The 18,085-nt window shown below is 36.1% G+C and overlaps 1 protein-coding gene across 2 annotated transcripts in view; it reads left to right on the top strand.

Annotated features, from left to right (window-relative positions):
• The window catches only part of PTEN (phosphatase and tensin homolog), an 88,622-nt gene that overhangs the window by 63,121 nt on the left and 7,416 nt on the right, over positions 1–18,085 (top strand). For both annotated transcript variants that reach the window (XM_032430413.1, XM_032430414.1), the window contains exons 5-6: positions 11,432–11,573; positions 16,315–16,481. In XM_032430413.1, the coding sequence (XP_032286304.1) occupies positions 11,432–11,573; positions 16,315–16,481 (309 nt within the window). The remainder of the gene's footprint in view (positions 1–11,431; positions 11,574–16,314; positions 16,482–18,085) is intronic.

Here is an 18,085-nt window from a genome sequence, read left to right as displayed (position 1 = left end):
GGCAAATCGGAGGGGGAGACGAACCATGAGAGACTATGGACTCTGAGAAACAAACTGAGGGTTTTAGAGGGGAAAGGGGTGGGGGGATGGGTTAGCCCGGTGATGGGTATTAAGGAGGGCACCTATTGAATGGAGCACTGGGTGTTACACACAAACAATGAATCATGGAACACTACATCAAAAACTAATGATGTACTGTATGGTGACTAACATAATAAAATAAAATTAAAAAAGCACTTGGGATAGTCTTTCACATCATTTTCAGGGATACAAGTAAAACCCAAGGATGCTTAAACAGTTTAAGTTATATCCAAGAGAAGTCTTCATAATGAAAAAATGAAGACATATTTTAATTTGTCATGGGGAAGATATTGTATTCCTCACAATCTGAAAATATTGTCAATTTTGTTTCTCTGTAAACGTGAAGAGAGATTTGGTAAACTGGCAAGGCCCATGGGATATTGTTGTGAAATAGGGGCCAGAGTGAAAAGATAGCAAGAAGTGTTTATGAAAATAAAATGCAGTATACTATAAAATGTGAGAGTCCCTACATCATCAGCAGAAATGCTCCAGGCATACCTGCTCTCTCTTCTTCCTCTTACAGGTTTGAATCTCCCCCAAGTGGAAGGTAACAAGCTAATAGAGGATGGAGTTCTGTGTGTACTGTTAAGGGTGTTTAGCTGTTACATTATATCAAGATTCAGAGTTAAGTAATTTAGCCAAAATTGATCACTTTTTAGCATCTTGGAGTCAAAATAAATCATTGAGATCTGTTGTGCTTAGTTCATGATTAATTAATATACCCAGACCATTTTTGGATGAATTATTCACAGCTGTGGTCTAAAGCAGTATCCTAATGTGCTCCTACCTTCACTTTTGTGTATATTTAAAAAGGCAAAAAGAAATTTACGAGCAGATGCTGTTGATGAAGCTTTATTTTACTAATGGTTCCATTTGCATTTTATGTTGAAACAGTGTTAGAAAGCTAGATTAAAGGGATAAAGATTATGGGCATAAGATTATGAACCTTCTTTGGCAGGAATTTTTCTTACTTTAAAAATGATAAAACGGAGGCCAGAAAGGTGAAGTGCTTTGATTCAGATTATTCAAACAGTTAATGATAGCATTCAGAGTAAAATTTGAGTCCCCTGAACATGTTGAACTTTTTTATTTACTATCCTGGAACTGCAAAAGAACTTTGAGGCTGTTCAGAATTAATCTCTGTACGGGGACAAGCTCTCCCGAAATGGGCCTATTTTGATAAGGCTCCTCAGTTTATACCCTTTTGTACTGATGCTCAGGCATTTAGTGGCCCCTGACTTAAGTACGATAAAGGCAGCTTGAAGTTGTTAGTCTTATAAATATAATGCTGAAGGCTTCCTTTAAATCTTTGAAATTTAATTGTCTAACAGTTTTCAAATATATCACGTTTACCTAATGGTTAGGGTGCTAGTGAAATAATATATTTTTAGCCTTTAGTAAGTATAATTTCATCATGAGAAATGAGCTAAGCTGAACATGGTAAAGCTGTTGTTGTACAACTATGGAATTCTTCCAAGGAAGTAAGTATCCTATAGTAAATATAATTGATTATCCAAAGTAGTTTTATTCTTGAAACACCTGCTAAAAATTTATCCTCTTGCAAGTATTTCCTTTTAGGTTGAATCTATAGATTTGCATTTGAATCTATAGATTTGCATTATAACTGTGAACCATTATTACAGGAGATACATAGATTTTATCAATTTTGCAGTTTATATAGCATTAATTTTATTAAAACTGTCTTTAATGTGACTTTGCTTGTATCCTTAATTTCAGTTGTAGGGAAACATTAAGAAGAAAGTTGTGTTCTGGTGACATTTCTATGGAAGGATATTGTTTCTTTTCCTCCTCCTCTTTCTCCTCTTCCCTCCTTCCTCCCCCCCCCCCTTTTCTCCCTCTCTCTCCCCCTGCTCCTACCCCCGTTTGTTTTGAAGAAAGAAGAGCCAATTCTCATGTTTTAGTGAAGAATTTGTGGACTTGGCAGGGACTCTCCTCAAAATAATCTGGTGCAGTCTGCCATTCCCTCAGCAGACTCGGTGCAAATTAGATGGCAGAGTGGTGAGTGCCTGCCGACCAGACCGTGTGCTGTTGTGATAGTTATGCCCAGATAACACCTGAGGCTTTGAGGGCTGCAGAGAAGTCAGAGGACAACTGATACCTCCTCTATAGAAGCATGTTTCTGAGAGCAGAATAACTGCCAGAGGGAAGGAAGAGTCCTTCTTGTATTCAGTAATTTAGAAGGCAACTCTGTTACACTTCCCTAGGAGTCATTCCTTTGCAGATTTGGTCCTTTTACTTCATGAGTGAAACAGGCTGTCAGCAGCTCCCTGTCCTGCCCCCCCAGGAGAGCCTGGTGCAGCTGAACTCCTCCCAGGGCTGGTTCCTGTCTAGTCCTGTGCTTCAGGCTGTCTGCACTTAACACTTACGTGTCAGAATGGGAACGAACTCACAGCATTTATTGTAAACTATGAATAAAAGAGTTAAAGCATCCTACTAATGCTGGTAAGTATATATTTTGGAAAGATACCCCAAATTTCTGAATTCAGAGGCAAACTTTTTTTACATGACAAACTTACCCAGAATTTCTGCTACTCCTCTCTTTTCCATTGCCTTCACCCTTCTAGAGTGGTAGATAAAGTAAGCATTAATCTTTATTTTCTTTGATTAAACTTTTAGGAAAAATATTTGAGCTTTTGGTTTCTTTTTTGTTTTGCTTTCAAGGCAATTATTAGAGATAAAATTCATATATCTTATGGTCTCTGTACATGGGTTCATTAGCTTATCTGTAATGAACTTGAACTTTCTAGAAATAATAAATATTAACTTTATTCTAAGTGATCCCAAGAAGAGGAAATTTTCTAGTTTCTCTGAGGAATGAATTTTTATGTCCTAATCATATAGTCAGGTTACTTTTTTCTACTTACTTACTAAATTTCCCCATATGGTAACCTCATACAATTTTCTATTTTTTCCTCCTCACTTAAACTATAATTCTTCTCATTTTCAGTAAAAACAAAACAAAAAGAACTCCTAATATAACATCCTAATTTTTCTAACACATTAATTCTTCTGGGCTAAACTGTGTTCCTCTAATGCATGGTATTTACGCCTGTTATACAATCTATATATTCATAAAGTTATATATAAGGATTTATACCTTGGAGGACTTTAGTAATGATTTAGTTCAGACCTGTTCTAATATAAATGATCAAATAAATCTATAAAGATCAGTCTGTCCTAGGTCATTGTCTGTGTAATGACTCAAAACTGTCTCCTAACCTCAAATCTAGTATTCTTTCTACAGACTGTGTTCGCCTGTCCAGATTATTCTTCTGCATTATTTTGATCCCCAAAGTAGAAACTTAGAAAAAAAAAAAAGTAGCTATATTATACTCTGTCTCAGTTTCCACTCGTAGAAGCCCAACTCAAAAGAGCGTAAACACAAGGAGACATTTATATTGGCTTATATAACCTTAAAACCTCTGGCTCAGACTTAGATGCTTACCAGGTGTCGGTGATCTCTCTCTCAGCTCTCTCCTTTGCTCTGTATGTGCTTTCTCTTCAGGCAGGCTCCTTGCAAATAATAGCAAGGCATGACTCCTAGCAGCCCCAGGGTTACATCCTGGCTACTTTAGCAACTGCAGGAGGAAGAGAGCTACAGTTTGAGCAAACATTCCTAGATTAGGTTCTGATTTACCTGGATTAGGGCATGTACCCATCCCTGAATCAAACATTCTGGACATATATCTGATGCTGAAGAATAGAGCCCATCCCACCTCCATAAAACCACAGAGGGAATGATAGCTTCCCACAGGGCAAAGGGTGCTGTGTGGAGAGAACTGTGCCAGGTGTCTGCTTTGTATTATTCTGAAGGATTCTGTGATTCATGCAGCACTATTTTTGATACATTACTTACCATTAGTTTCATGGAACTGAAGCACTGTAATACTCTAAACTTTGGAGGTTCTTCATAGATGGGAAAAATAGTGCTCAAACAGGGCGTGACTTCTTTCATATGACCTTGTTAATTTGTGTGCTGTTAGTAAAACCCAGGACATCAGAGTATAAAGTTCTAGAATCAGAGTCACATTTAGGTTCAGGTCCTGGTTTTGAACAGGATAATTATGTGCCCTGGGACTGTTTTCTTATCCTTGAAATAGAGGTGATAGTATCTGTCTTATAAAGTCGTGGTAGTATTGGGGTTATATGTAAAATGTCTGGCACTTAGCTTAATATGCAATAACTACTGCTATATGTCATCATTGTAATAATAACCATTCCTAAGAGCTATATTTCTCCCTTTGTTGAATTACTTTCCTGTAATAATCTTGTTGTGAACATTCTGAAACATAGATTTTCAAGCTTCAAGCAAACACTATTATTTTAAAACATCGGCATTATTTCTGAGTTTAGAAGTGCCAGTGGAAAGTTTACTGAAGTAGAAAATTACTTCTTTAACTGAGGAATCTAGATTGTGAATTCATCTTAGAGAAGATGATCTGAGGGTCCTGATGCACAGAATATGAGCAAAACATTACATATCTTGTGTTGTGGTATCCAGGTGGAATTCTGGCCCAGAAGTACTATGACGGTATCCTAGGTTTGAAAGATGTGTATAACCTAAACTTCTAAGTTTCTGTTTTTAAGAGATTAATCATATACAAGAGACTTACATAAAACAACTCAGGTTAGAAAAATAAGTGGTTCATTAAAGATACATTGGGCAAAAGCAGATGACAGGATATCATTATCAGAGTGCATTTACAACAAAATGTATAAAACTAGATCAAGAATGTCATTTTATATTAACACAGGGTACACTCCACAACGAAGACTTGGCAGGTATGAACTCTTATGTGCTAAACATAATATCAAATACAGTAAGAAAAGCTGGAAGAAATGAAGAAAAAATTGACAGAAAAGCAACAATAATAGGAATCTTTAATATACTTGAAGATCAAGAAGGCTCAAAATAAGAAGATATATAGATGGCTTGAGTAATATAATAAAAAATAGCCCATAAAATGTATCTTTTTTCTTTTCTTTTTTTGTCATCCGTAAAATGGTTACCAAGATTGATAATTCATTAGGCCAACTACAAAGAAAATCAGAGCTCCCAAGTAGAAATATATAAACCCCATTCCTTGATTTATAATTCAGTATAGCTAGAGAGTTTTTAAATACATAATTTTGGCTTTTTGTCTGTTTTTTTAAGATTTCATTTATTGATTTGAGAGAGAGAGAGAGTGTGTGTGTGTGTGTGTGTGTGTGTGCGCACAAGTGGAGGAGGAGCAGAGAGAGAGGGAGAGAGACTCTCAAGCGGACTCCACACTGACCTGGAGTCCGATGCGGGGCTCAGTCTCATTACCCTGAGATCATGACCTGAGCCGAAACCAAGAGTTGGATGCTTAACTGACTGAGCCACCTAGGTACCTCCAGCTAGAGATTTTTAAAAAACGTTTAATCAAATCATATCAACCATTTGGAAATTTAAAACTAGTTACTTAAATAATTTGGGGTCAGTGGGGAAAATAGAAATATATTTTAGAGATTATTAAGATAATAACCAGTAGGAGAGAGGGATTAATAAAGACGAAAATATAAATTGTGAATTAGCAAGCAGTAAACCATTTGAATTAATAATTTCAAACACTGATTGTATGAGATTGCCAATAAAACCAATACATGTCTTTTAAAGCTCTTTTCAAGGAAAAAGAAGAGAAAGGGGAAACACAAATTATACATTAAATTTGAGAAAGGTGATAGAACTACACTGTGGAGGTAACTAAAAATTATATTTCGGTCTGTGCTAATGAATTTGAAAATTTAAATGGGAAATAAGCAATTTTCAATGAACATCATTGCTTCAAGGTGAAATCCAAAATTTGAACAGATGATCCAAGAATGAAAATGTGTAGGAGCCCTCATGATGTACTGAATCTGAATTGTATTTCAGGTGGCTGCTGTCAGACCTGGAAGTATTGAATAATTCTGTTATTTAAGTTGGTCTAGGTGTTAGAAAATATGTAAAACTTCCCAGATGACTGCTTGCAGATTAATGCCTTTAATCTGATAAAGATAGCATACTTTAAAAACAGCAAGTATAGGAGAAATTAAGTACTTTCGTTTGGCCAAAAGTAAAAGCACATTCAAGGGAGTTGTGCGAGGTAAGAGTGGAAAAGAGGTTGGGCTGTATTTTTATGTTGTTACGGAATTACAGTGTGTGATAAGTTTTCTTATTTGAGTAGTCACTGGGAAACCATTTAGTATTTTGAATTGTTAGTGTGATTCATCTTACACTTTTATAAAGTTAATCGAGGAGTGGGTATAAAAATAGGTTGGAGAATAGATAAATCAGAGGCTGGTAATCATTTGGCTCTTGCAGAATTGCAGGAGGTAATTGAACTAGAATGGCCACAGAAAACTAGAACTGGTATTTTGAGAGGTATGTCACTAAGTCTGGATTTTGGCATCTGAGTAGATGTGTAGAAATCTAAGAGTGTCCTAAATGAACTTAACCGCTGGTGTGCTTTCCGTGTTGTATGGACAGTGTGTGTGTGTGTGTGTGTGTGTGCGTGTGCGTGTGTGTTTATGTCTATGTATGTATGTATGTATGTACTGTATGTCGATGCCAGGTAATTGATCTGCTGACCAATCTCTGCCTTTACTCTGCGGCCTGGGCCTTTGCTGTAGTGCTGGGATTTCCTTACTCCTCTCTTCTGTAACCCTGAGTAGATCGCTACTTCCTCTCAGATTGTTTCCTTTACCCCAGCAGGAAGAAGATGGCAGCATCAGTGGTTGAGTATAAACTCTGGAGTTGGAGTACTAGGGTGAAACTTAGTTTCATTACTTATAAGAGGTGTGACCTTACCTCATCTATAAAATGGTGTTACCAATAATACCCACTTCATGAATACTAAATTATACTTATGAAAGTACTTAGAACAGTGCAAAGAACATGGTAACAGTTCAATAACCAATAGCAGTGGGCACCTGGGTGGCTCAGTTGGTTAAGCAACTGCCTTCGGCTCAGGTCATGATCCTGGAGTCCTGGGATCGAGTCCCGCATCGGGCTCCCTGCTCGGCAGGGAGTCTCCTTCTCCCTCTGACCCTCCCCCCTCTCATGCTCTCTCTATCTCATTCTCTCACTCAAATAAATAAATAAAATCTTTAAAAAAAAAATAACCAATAGCAGTGATGGTATTAGAAGAGGTTTTGGGCTCAGATGCTGGGGAAAATAGTGAATATAATTAATAGAAATAACAGAGGTTGGTCCATGCAAGAATAGGAAAGCTTCAGTTTTTGGATATGTTGTGTTTTAAGTCTTCTGAAATTTCCGGGTAGAAATGTCCAGCCACGTTTTAGAAATTCTGGACTGGGAGTTGGAGATAAAGTCGTATTGAGAGACACAGGTTTTGGAGTTAATATGTAAGATTGATAATTAAACTACTACAACAGAGAGGACTGACAAAGAGGGGCTCGCTCAGATCAGATTTCTGAGGTATGCTTATATTTAGGGAAAGAAGAGAAGAGATAGCCAGTAAGGGTAGGAGAAAACCTTCAAGAGTGTGTTCTAAGATAGAGGCAGAGAATTTTCAAAATGGCAGCAAAAAATGATTCAGGATGAGACTAAGAAAATAGTAGGAAATGACTGTTAGTGACCATTAAGAACTAATGACCATGGGGCGCCTGGGTGGCTCAGTCGTTAAGCATCTGCCTTTGGCTCAGGTCATGATCCCAGGGTCCTGGGATCGGGCCCCGCATCGGGCTCCCTGCTCTGCAGGAAGTCTGCTTCTCCCTCTCCCACTCCCCCCTGCTTTGTGTTCCCTCTCTCGCTGTGTCTCTCTCTGTCAAATGAATAAATAAAATCTTTATGAAAAAACCAAAAAACTAATGACCATTAAGAAATCAGCCTCATGATAACATTCCTATGAGCTAAGGAGCAGAAGCTTACCTTTCAGAGTTTGTTTCTATAGAGAAGGAGGGTGACAATTTGAGAGAGATACAAGATTTGGGGAGAGTGTGCATTTTTGGTCCTTGAATTGTTTTGGATAAAGGACAAGGGTTACTTGAGCTGATTATTAGGAGGAGACAGGTAAAACAAAGACAAATGCCAGAGAGGGGATAATTAATAGAGCACTTGCCAAAATGGAACCTAGGCGAACATGCAGAGGCACTTTTATAAAATATCAGGAGTGAAAAAATGTTAAGATGGGAGAAGGGAATTTTGAGAGTGCCCACACTGGATGACCTCAGGGTTCCCAGTAAAGTAGGAGCTACATTCATTGAGGGTGATGTCTGTCTGGGACAGGAGAGAAAGACAGGTGGGTTGAACAGAGTGTAGAAGTCATCGCTCAGTTTAAGGTTTGGAATGAAAGAGATTGGGAGTCGTAGGCAAGACTGAGTAAAGGCAGTAGACCTTGGGAGGAGCACCACACATCTTCCCGGGCCCCATCCTGGCCTGTGAACATAGGGAATCGAAGAAGCAATGGTGGCCTTTTGAAATGATGCCAGCAGTGTGGCATGAAGTCAGCCTGAAGAAGGCCAAGTGTAGCTAAGATTAGAATGTTTTAAAAGTTACCTCTGGAAAAAAGGTTAAGAATATAAGTAATTTTCTTCGCATTTAGAGTGGAAAAGAAGAGTCATTAATGGTAGGGGGTGGATACTTTGGGGGTACAGTTATAGACCAGTTTAACTTAAATGTTCTTGGTTAATTTAAATGAAAAATGGAAATTTTGAAAATGTAGTTATTTTTTAATCTCCAAGAGCTTTGAAGTTCAGCCCTCTTTTCATATTTATAAAATAAATTTTTGAAGATCATTAAAATGTTCATTTCTTAGGTATTAAAAGAGATTTTTAGTCTTTATAGTCAAAATGCTATAGGTGAAACATGCACATAAACCATTGTTTTCAGTATATGCATTCAGGAAATAAAATATTTGAAGTGTTATAAATTGCGTTGTCAATTTAGTATGGGAGTTGTATTCATTTTATTTCAAAATCTAGATTATAGTATGATTCATTGTACCGTTAATTAAGTTTGAGTAAGTGTGCATCGTGGTCATGAGAGATGAGACAAGAGAAAAGGACACACTAATGCCGGTGGTCCATATATATTTGAGACTTCCAACTCTGTTATTTCTGCGAATCTGAATGCATTGTATTTGAGGACGCTGCTAGGTAGGAATTGCAGAGTTAAGCTACAGAAGCCGAATTATGCATAATTTGATAGTAAAAGAATTAATTAAATTTAAATTGTGCTTTTCAGTCTTTTTCTTTGAATTGTGTCAGTAATTTTGTTCAGCTTATATTTACACACAAATTATTTGTCCATTATTGACATCTAGTAGATTCATACATTCTTTCACTATACATTTGCCTCACCCTTTTGGTAAGGATTAACTCAGTATATAAAAAACTGCATTATAGATGTGCTACCAATCACTTGCTACTTGAGAAAAATCAAAGCTTTGAAAACCTTTTAATTATGCATACAAACTTAAACCAAGAAAATAAAGAGGAAAAAAATCATCTATCATTCCACTAAACCCCAACAAATAACTTGGCAGCTTTGTCTTCTTATACACTCCCATTGGTTTAATTTTTTGAATTTTTAATTAATTTTATTTAATTTTTAGACTAAATCATAAATTCACATGGTTCAAAAAAGGTTCCTTCCTGCCCAGCCATCGTCCATCTGCTATTCTCCTCCCACCTGCTTTGCAATTGTGTTTTTTATCTTGATAAATATGAAAAGTTGTTTACTGAAGTAGCTACAGTACACCATTTTAAATTTAAACACTTTTTATTAATAATGATTTTTAACATTAGTTTTTTGTAGGAGCTTTTCACAGTAATACTATTTTACCACCGTTTCTTTAAGAAAATACTGTACACAGAACCAAAATTCCAGTTCTTCCAAAATTATACTTCAAATGTGGGTAGGATTTCTAGAACTGCTAATTAGGATTTGTGTAACATTTTGTAGGTTTAGCATGCATTTGTGTAACTGCATTTAGTGTTTACTCCTCATGAGAATCCTGTGAAGAAGACAGGGTAGGTATTAATTGTCTTCATTTTCCTGAGGAAACAAATTAGAGTTGGTGTTTTTGACTGTCAGCTTTCAAATCCAAGTATTCTGATTGCATGGTCTTTGCACTGTAGCCAGAATCTTAAATCATTTGTCCTTATTTGAAATGGCTTTTATCCATTTTTTGACATTTTATGTGTTTTTTTAATTGTAATGAAATCATGCTAAGCTTTAAAAAAAAAAAACCAACCTGAGAATACTGGAGTGAATACCTGTTTACCTGCCATTCTGTATATCTGTCTTTAAACTCACATTAACATACTTTATACTTTCCATTAGAGGGAAGAAAAGCATTTGTGTCCAGAGTGTTTAACACATGGGGAAATTGAGATGCCAATAATAACTTAAAAATATTGCAAATTCTTTTTTCTCTTGAATATACTTTTAAGCTTTCTGTAAGTCACTTTTAAATGTCAGACGTCTTCATGTTACTACTTGCCTTCTATTTCTAAGTGAAATGCTTGAATTTTCCTGAAGTTACACACATCCTAGGAAAGGAGACCTCAGACCTCATTTATTCAGCAGCATTAATGAATGCATGGCTGCGCACACTAGATTTTTTTCTTTAGATAAGGGTTTTTTCTAATAGCACATGAATTTTATATATATTTTTAGCATTTGTAATACTGAAATTTCCTCAAACGTTATGTATATCCCTGGTTTCTTCCGCAAAGAGATATATGTAGCTTGGGGACATCTCTTAAGTACTGTGTTATAGAATTCTTGCATACATTTATGCCAGCCACATATTCCTGTTTTTCTGGGGGGTCCAAGGCCATCATTTTTTGCTGGTGCTATTTCTGTGTCTTAAAGGCACTATGCTTTTATGTGTTCTGCTGATTCTGATAGACTTTTGCCTAAAAAACAAGTAACCAAGGTTTTGAGGAATTGTGTGTTCAATAAAAGTCCATAAATTTTTGCAGGAAGCCCTGTGTATAAAGAGCATGGCTGTAGTGCAGATGCCTTTGACCATTATTTTGGATATGCAGAGGCCTTTGCTTACTGGGTTCGTGGATTGGAGCATTGTGGTGACCATTGAATAAATGAGGGTATTATGATAATTATATTTTAAGGGAGAAAAGTTATTCTGATTTTTTCCTTTGTACTGATGTTGCTCTGATTTACTCTGTTGTCGAGCTGGATTTAAATATTAATCATTTAAGGTCAAATTTCTAATGTATATATGTTCTTCAGTGGGTACAACCCAGTTACCATAACAATTTAGTAAAATAACTATAATGGAATTTTTCTTTTGAATTTGGCTTTTCTTTCTTTCTTTTTTTTTTTTCTGTCCACCAGGGAGTAACTATTCCCAGTCAGAGGCGCTATGTGTATTATTATAGCTACCTGTTAAAGAATCATCTGGATTATAGACCAGTGGCACTGTTGTTTCACAAGATGATGTTTGAAACTATTCCAATGTTCAGTGGCGGAACTTGCAGTAAGTGCTCTAAATTCTCATCCTTCCATGTATTGGAACACTTTTCTGAACATAACTAGACGTTTACAGAAAAATCTAGAAAGAAATTTACCACACTTAAAATTTATGCAGGGGTATATATTTCTGAATTATCCAGACTAAATAAGTAGCTCAGTTGTTCAGTGCATTGGGCTAAGGAAGTCAAGAGCAATGGGTTTTAATGTCTTAGAAGCCAAATTATATTTATGAAAGAAACATTCTTTGCTGCATCTACCAAATGCAGCCTGAATTGTGACCAGATGACTAAAAAACCCATCCCAATAGAGATCCAGCATAGAGTAGCAGTGGGATTCATTAGTTTCCTGGTGTGGGGGCAGGGACCAGTTCCTTCCTATCTTAGGAAGACTAGATAGTGGTAGTAATGGTGACAGGGACAATAGAAAGGAAAGGAAAAAATTATAAGACATGGTGACCAGCTGAAATATGTTGAGCGAATAGGGTTGAGTCAAAGTGTGTGGAGTATTAGAGACAACCTGGATTTAGATCCAAGTTCCAGTCCTAGCTCTCTCATTACTGGACTGTGTAACCCCAGGCACACCATCTACTGGTCTTTATGTTTGCTTGTCAATAAAATGAAGATATTTTGAAATCTGAAACTTTCTAGATACGTACTAAATAGAGATCATGTCAGTGATGTCTGCCTCTCATTGATTTCTCTCTTACCCAAACCTCTGTGAGCCTCCCTCCGTCATCCTGATCCTGTTCTGCTTCTCTGCCGTTCTTGGGTGGAGTTCTTAGCTAGGCTCATAGGAGCCTTAATACTTAATACTCAGACCCAAAGCAGTTAGTCAAGAGAGAACGCGTGGAAGGAAGTATTATCCAGCCCTGTAAAAGACCAAACTGTTGCTGCTTTTTTCTGTAACAGAATTTTATATTAGTGTCTGCCTTGGCAGTGATCAGTCATGTTTTCATGTTTAAGAAATGTTTCATTTATTCAGAGTGCAATTTCATAGTTCGTAGATAAGAGACCACTACAGTATTTCTTTGAATACCTCTAATAATATTTCAGTGAGATTTTGTAATTTGTTAGTGATTTTAGTTTTTAGTTTTAAGTTTTGCTTCTTGAAAATATTTATGTAATTAAAAAATTTCTCTCCCTAAATTAACTTACACTGAGGAAATTAATTTCTTGGTGGTGTTTGTCTTTTTCAGTTAGGTGTCCTCATCATGTCTTCATCATATCTTTCCTGTATTCTTAGGGCTGGACACCTTTATCATAGGCCACAAATGTATGAATAGAGCGTGTTACAGGCGTCTCGAGACCTCGTTGATGCTGGCGTCATCTCAGTACGATTCTTAAAGGTGCTGGTGAAAGGCCCAGCACGGGGAGTGTGGTCACGGGCACTCAGTCGTGCTCCTTGGGGACGGGTGGTGGCTCCGCTGGTGGGGAGCTCAGCACCGTGTAACACTTGTGGGAAGGAACTAATGTCACATTGCGTGTCAACTCTACGTCAAAAAAATAATAAGGTTTTTGATAAACAACTTCTAAATGCAAGGCACTGGACTGTCAGAGGTGATTGACGTAGGAACTTAACACATTCATAGAGGAGAAGGAAAAAGGAAGAAAACATTCCTGCTCTTCCTGTAGGATAAATATCAGGTGTAAGGGCCAAAAGAAAGGTATAACATACTAGGGAGATAAGAAGGGAAAGAGAACATTCAGTTCAATAATCTTCCTGTCTAGTTTAATTTTTTTCACATTGACTTCTCTAGCAAAAATCTCCTATCAGTTCTGCTCTGCCTGCCTGGAGTTAAACATTGTGGTGGATTTTTGTTCTGTTTTTGTCTCTTTTCAGTATTATATTTGAACTTTAAAAATTACTGACTACTGAAAACTTTTTAATCTTTACTAAGTAATTTTCTAGTTCTCCATTTATGCCCTGTGATTTCATCCTGTGTCATGAAGCTGTATTATAAGTAATACATAATTGAATGGGAGGTTATATATATAAATTATAAATGGTGTCTTCAGAAAAATAAGTTTTGAGGGTTGTCAGATAGTTGCATGGAGCAAGTCCAGCTCTTCTTTGAACAGTGGAGAAAGCATTCTGTTTAGATCGGCATTCAAACTGAAGGAAGTGTTGCAGGCCTGACTTGAAGTACAGCAGTAGGACATAAGCTGGACCCAGGGAACAGAGTAGGGTGGGATGTGTGGCTGACTGTCAGAGGACCCTGAATGGGGATGGCAGACTTGATTTGATAGATGCTGTGGCATCAGTGACAGTTTGAGAGGCTTAGGCTCTGTTTTAAGTCTGGCTGTGTAGGAAGTAGTGATGGGGAACCAGGGGTGGCAAGGAATCCAGTTAACGGGACTTGCTGTAAGCCAGATGTGCTTTGCTAAGGCAATCAAATGGGATTTGATTGCTCTTTCCTTTGCCGTTTCTATCTAAATATTTTGTCAATTTTGATTCTGGACACATCAATAATTCACAGAAAAGGGAAGAAGGAAAAATGAATCTCACTGAGACTTGGAGACATGATTGTTTTTGGTTTTAAACATGTTTTGGTCAGGTGAAGGTGAGCTGTTCACATGAAGATCCTTAGTGGGTTCTTGAAAGTGTGGGTTTGAATCTTAGGTGAGAGTTAGATCTGGTATTTGGGGAAGCACCAGGCAATAGACATAGTAGTTAACTAGCCCTCTGTGTAAATATGGTATGGGGCTAGAGGAGGGGAAGGCTCAGGGAAACAGAGTGGGAGGACTGAGACACGGCGAGTTGTGCGTTTGGGTTCAGGAGGAAGGTTGGGGCCAATGAGGAAAACGAAGTCGCTTCTGCAAAGTTGTCAGAGGTCAGCAGCTGTTTTCTTATTGGATTATTGTCCTAATATCCCTAAGTAAAGGAAAAGTTACTATACTCTTTACATCTAAAAGGGTTAAAACGTTAGTAGAAGATGATCACTGTGATTTTTCTCTCAATACTCAATACAATATATCAATATGCCTATGTCAAAACAATTTAATCCTGACTTTTGTTGACCAGGTATTGACTTGTCATTTCTTTAGAACACAGTCAGTCATATCAAAGAGAAAATACCTGACTTGTGTCTTAGAAGTCAGCAGAACTGTACTGATGTTGGACTTCTGATAAGTTAGGTCTTAGAGATCTAAGATGGGAAATTCATATTGTAAAGGAAATGATTTTCTTTAGTAATTTGAGGAAATCTTTTCCACTTATTTTTATTAAAACTTTTTAACTTAAAGTTAAATTCTAAGTAACACTGATTTGTAATTAGTTTATGAATTGATTATATGGTTCTCGAATTCCTGAAGATGCACATTTTAGATGTAGTTTAGTTGAAATCTGGCTTATACCGTTAATATGCCTTTTAAAGTTCTAAAATGAGGATTATCAGATTCTGAACTAGTGGAGTCTTAATAAGATTACAAGGCATATTCATCCTGGCTGATTTTTATCACAGCTTTGAAATCATACCTTTTTGTTTGCTTTTTCAAGCTAGAGTTTCTAGTGAAATTTTCAGAATCACATAGTCTTGTAAAATGGCTCGCTGTACTTTGAACCATTAGTCAAGGATGTGGAAATTATTGACAGATTGTTAGTGTAATGTTTCCCCTTTTTGGAGTGCCCTTTTTCTTGTGATAAATGCCTCACAGATTCATATTAGAAAAACCCAACAGGCTGTTATCAAACCTACTGTTTATTATGGGAGTGCTGATGCTGCTTTAGATACTGCACAGACGAGCTGGTATGTGTTTATTAAACTGGAAAGTGCATCTAGCTTGGATAAGCCTTTTGCCTTTTTCTCACTTGTTGGTCACATTGATAAACAATGTGGTACTTCTTTTTGCATCTTTAAGGATGATGCCTTTTAGTGTTGAGGATTTTATGCCTGTTTTTATATATGTGTATATTTTATACATAAAAATATATGAAATATACATGATTTTTCATGTACTTTTTGCAAGCTTGGGATTTTATTTCTCAATTGTCTTGGCATATTTCCTTCAAAACCCACTTCTTATTCATAAGGTTAATCACTAAAACATATAATCCTTTCCTTTATTTTAAAACAGACAGGGGCCAAAGCCAAAATACTTGTTAATGAAAATGGAGTGTGTTTTGGAGGGAGGGGGATTTTGCTGCAGTTTGTGCTTGAGTCTGTTGTATTTCTTTGCAGACATTTCAAATCTCTTCCTGTTTCTCATGATGATGGCTTTATATCCCTTTAAGAAATAAAATGTGAGCTATAGGTAAAATAAATAAATAATGGTTAATATTTTTATAAATATTGAGTCTTGTGTTTATGGAATAAATAGATTATATTCTCATGCATCTTGTGAACATGTAATGATTTGTATTTTGTGGGTTTTGTTATGTGGTAGAGACATTAAAATACTGCAGCAAATATCTATTTTTAAAGTTACTTTTTACGCAGTTCATAGATGTGCCAGAAAATTATTTTAGCATTTTAATTATAAATCTAATTTATATTAGATTTTTAACATTTTAATGTTAAAGTTTTGCTGTTATTGTAGTGCCAGAAGTCTACTGTTGGGACTGATTATACTTTTTGACTTTTTTTGTTTTGTTTTGTTTAAATATTGATTTGTTTTAGATCTGGGTTACAGATGCAGAATCACTAATTTGTGTGTATTGCTAATATTGACTATTAAAATGGTTTTTGACAGTTTGACATTTGAAGGCATTTCCTCTGAAGTGATGCTAACATGTGTTTAACCATGCAGATCCTCAGTTTGTGGTCTGCCAGCTAAAGGTGAAGATCTATTCCTCCAATTCAGGACCCACACGACGGGAAGACAAGTTCATGTACTTTGAGTTCCCTCAGCCTTTGCCTGTGTGTGGTGACATCAAAGTAGAGTTCTTCCACAAACAGAACAAGATGCTAAAAAAGGTTTGCACTTTCCTTTTATTGGGAAGAATATCCAAAATCGCCATACTTTGAACAGTAACCTCAGATCTTTTGCTTAAAATATTTGGTTAGGCAGAAATCATTCTTAAGGAGAGCTTACAGGATAATATTTTGTGACTGAGAGTCTAATGAATTATAATTGGTTGTCTGTTAGATCTGCACATGCTTTGCTTACTGTAACACTGATGAGCCATTATAATGGTAAAAAATCTTATTAGAGGAAAAGTCCTTATGTCATTATAATTTGAGATGAATTTTCTTTAAGTTGGGTTATGCAGAGAAATTTCATAAAAATATTAAAGATTACATACCCCATTAAATCAGTTACCGTCCTTTTAGACAGGATGATCAATTAGCGAGAAAAAGTTAGCAAGGGGCCATGAGTTTGTAAAAAAATTCATCTATATGTATAAATAAGATCTGTTCCATGGTCTTGTGTAATGAGACAAACCACTTTTCCCCCATTTTGGTTTATGGTTCCTGAGAGTACATCATTTTATATTTAGCTTTCTCAAATTTATTGAATTATTGGGAATTTTAGTTAGGAGAGTGATAAAGTATGCAAAAGAAGTAATAAAACATGTATTAAAAAATGTATTAAATATGCAGCTTTAGAAAGTTAGTGAGGTTTGCATATTACTGTGCCACAGTTAGAGAATTCAAGAGCTCATTCTTAAACTATCTTGGTCTAAAATAATAAGTGTGAATATTTAAGGTGAGTGCGCCTAAGGTGCAAAATTTGGGGGTAGTAATGAACAAAAATACTAGCTTTGTATGTTGTTACTGCCTCATTAAACATATTGCCAATCTTTAGACATTCTCAGTAATGGGACTGATTTAGTTTTCCTGATATTTAGCTTTAAAAAAAAAAGAAAATAAGAGGAAGTTTCGTTTATTACAAAAATTTTAAACTCTACCTTGACTTATCTGAAGAAATACAATTTCCTATATCCAGAATCCACATAGCTGGGAAATTACAGCATGTTAAACTGGTTTTTTCACCAGAAACCCATTTCCTACCTATTCTATATAAATGATAGTTAAATATATCTCGATAACTTTGGAAAGTAATTTTTTAGTAGTCCAGGGAGCGTTAGCCGGTGTTTAAGTATTTTTTCCCTTCTGTTCATTATAAGACTGGTACATGTAAAATTTTATTTATTTTTTAAAAAGCGTTTATTTATTTATTTAATGTGGGGCTTGAATCCATGACCCTGAGATCAGGAGTCATACACTCTACCAGCAGAGCCAGCCAGGTGCCCCTAAAATTTTATATTTTACTTTTAAAAGTAGGCACCTGCATCACTGTCTCCCTATACCTTTAGGAGTGCATAAGTTCTTATTTTCAGTTATCATCTATACATTACTTTAATACATATAAAACTGAAGATTAGATTAATATTTGTAATATATCTATATCTGGGATTACTTTACATATATTTCCATTTTATGTGATTTTCCCTGCCTGTTATAAATGTTGCTGTGATTTAAACAAAAACAGGTTTAACATAATCAGTACCTATACAGAATCCACATTTTTGGAGATTTAAATAGTACTAGCTCATGTTCTTCTGACTCTAAGTAAG

The sequence above is a fragment of the Phoca vitulina genome, unplaced genomic scaffold (assembly GCF_004348235.1).
Source record: "Phoca vitulina isolate PV1807 unplaced genomic scaffold, GSC_HSeal_1.0 scaffold43, whole genome shotgun sequence".
In the NCBI taxonomy this organism is placed as follows: Eukaryota; Metazoa; Chordata; class Mammalia; order Carnivora; family Phocidae; genus Phoca; species Phoca vitulina.
This window is presented reverse-complemented; position numbering and strand designations above follow the sequence as displayed.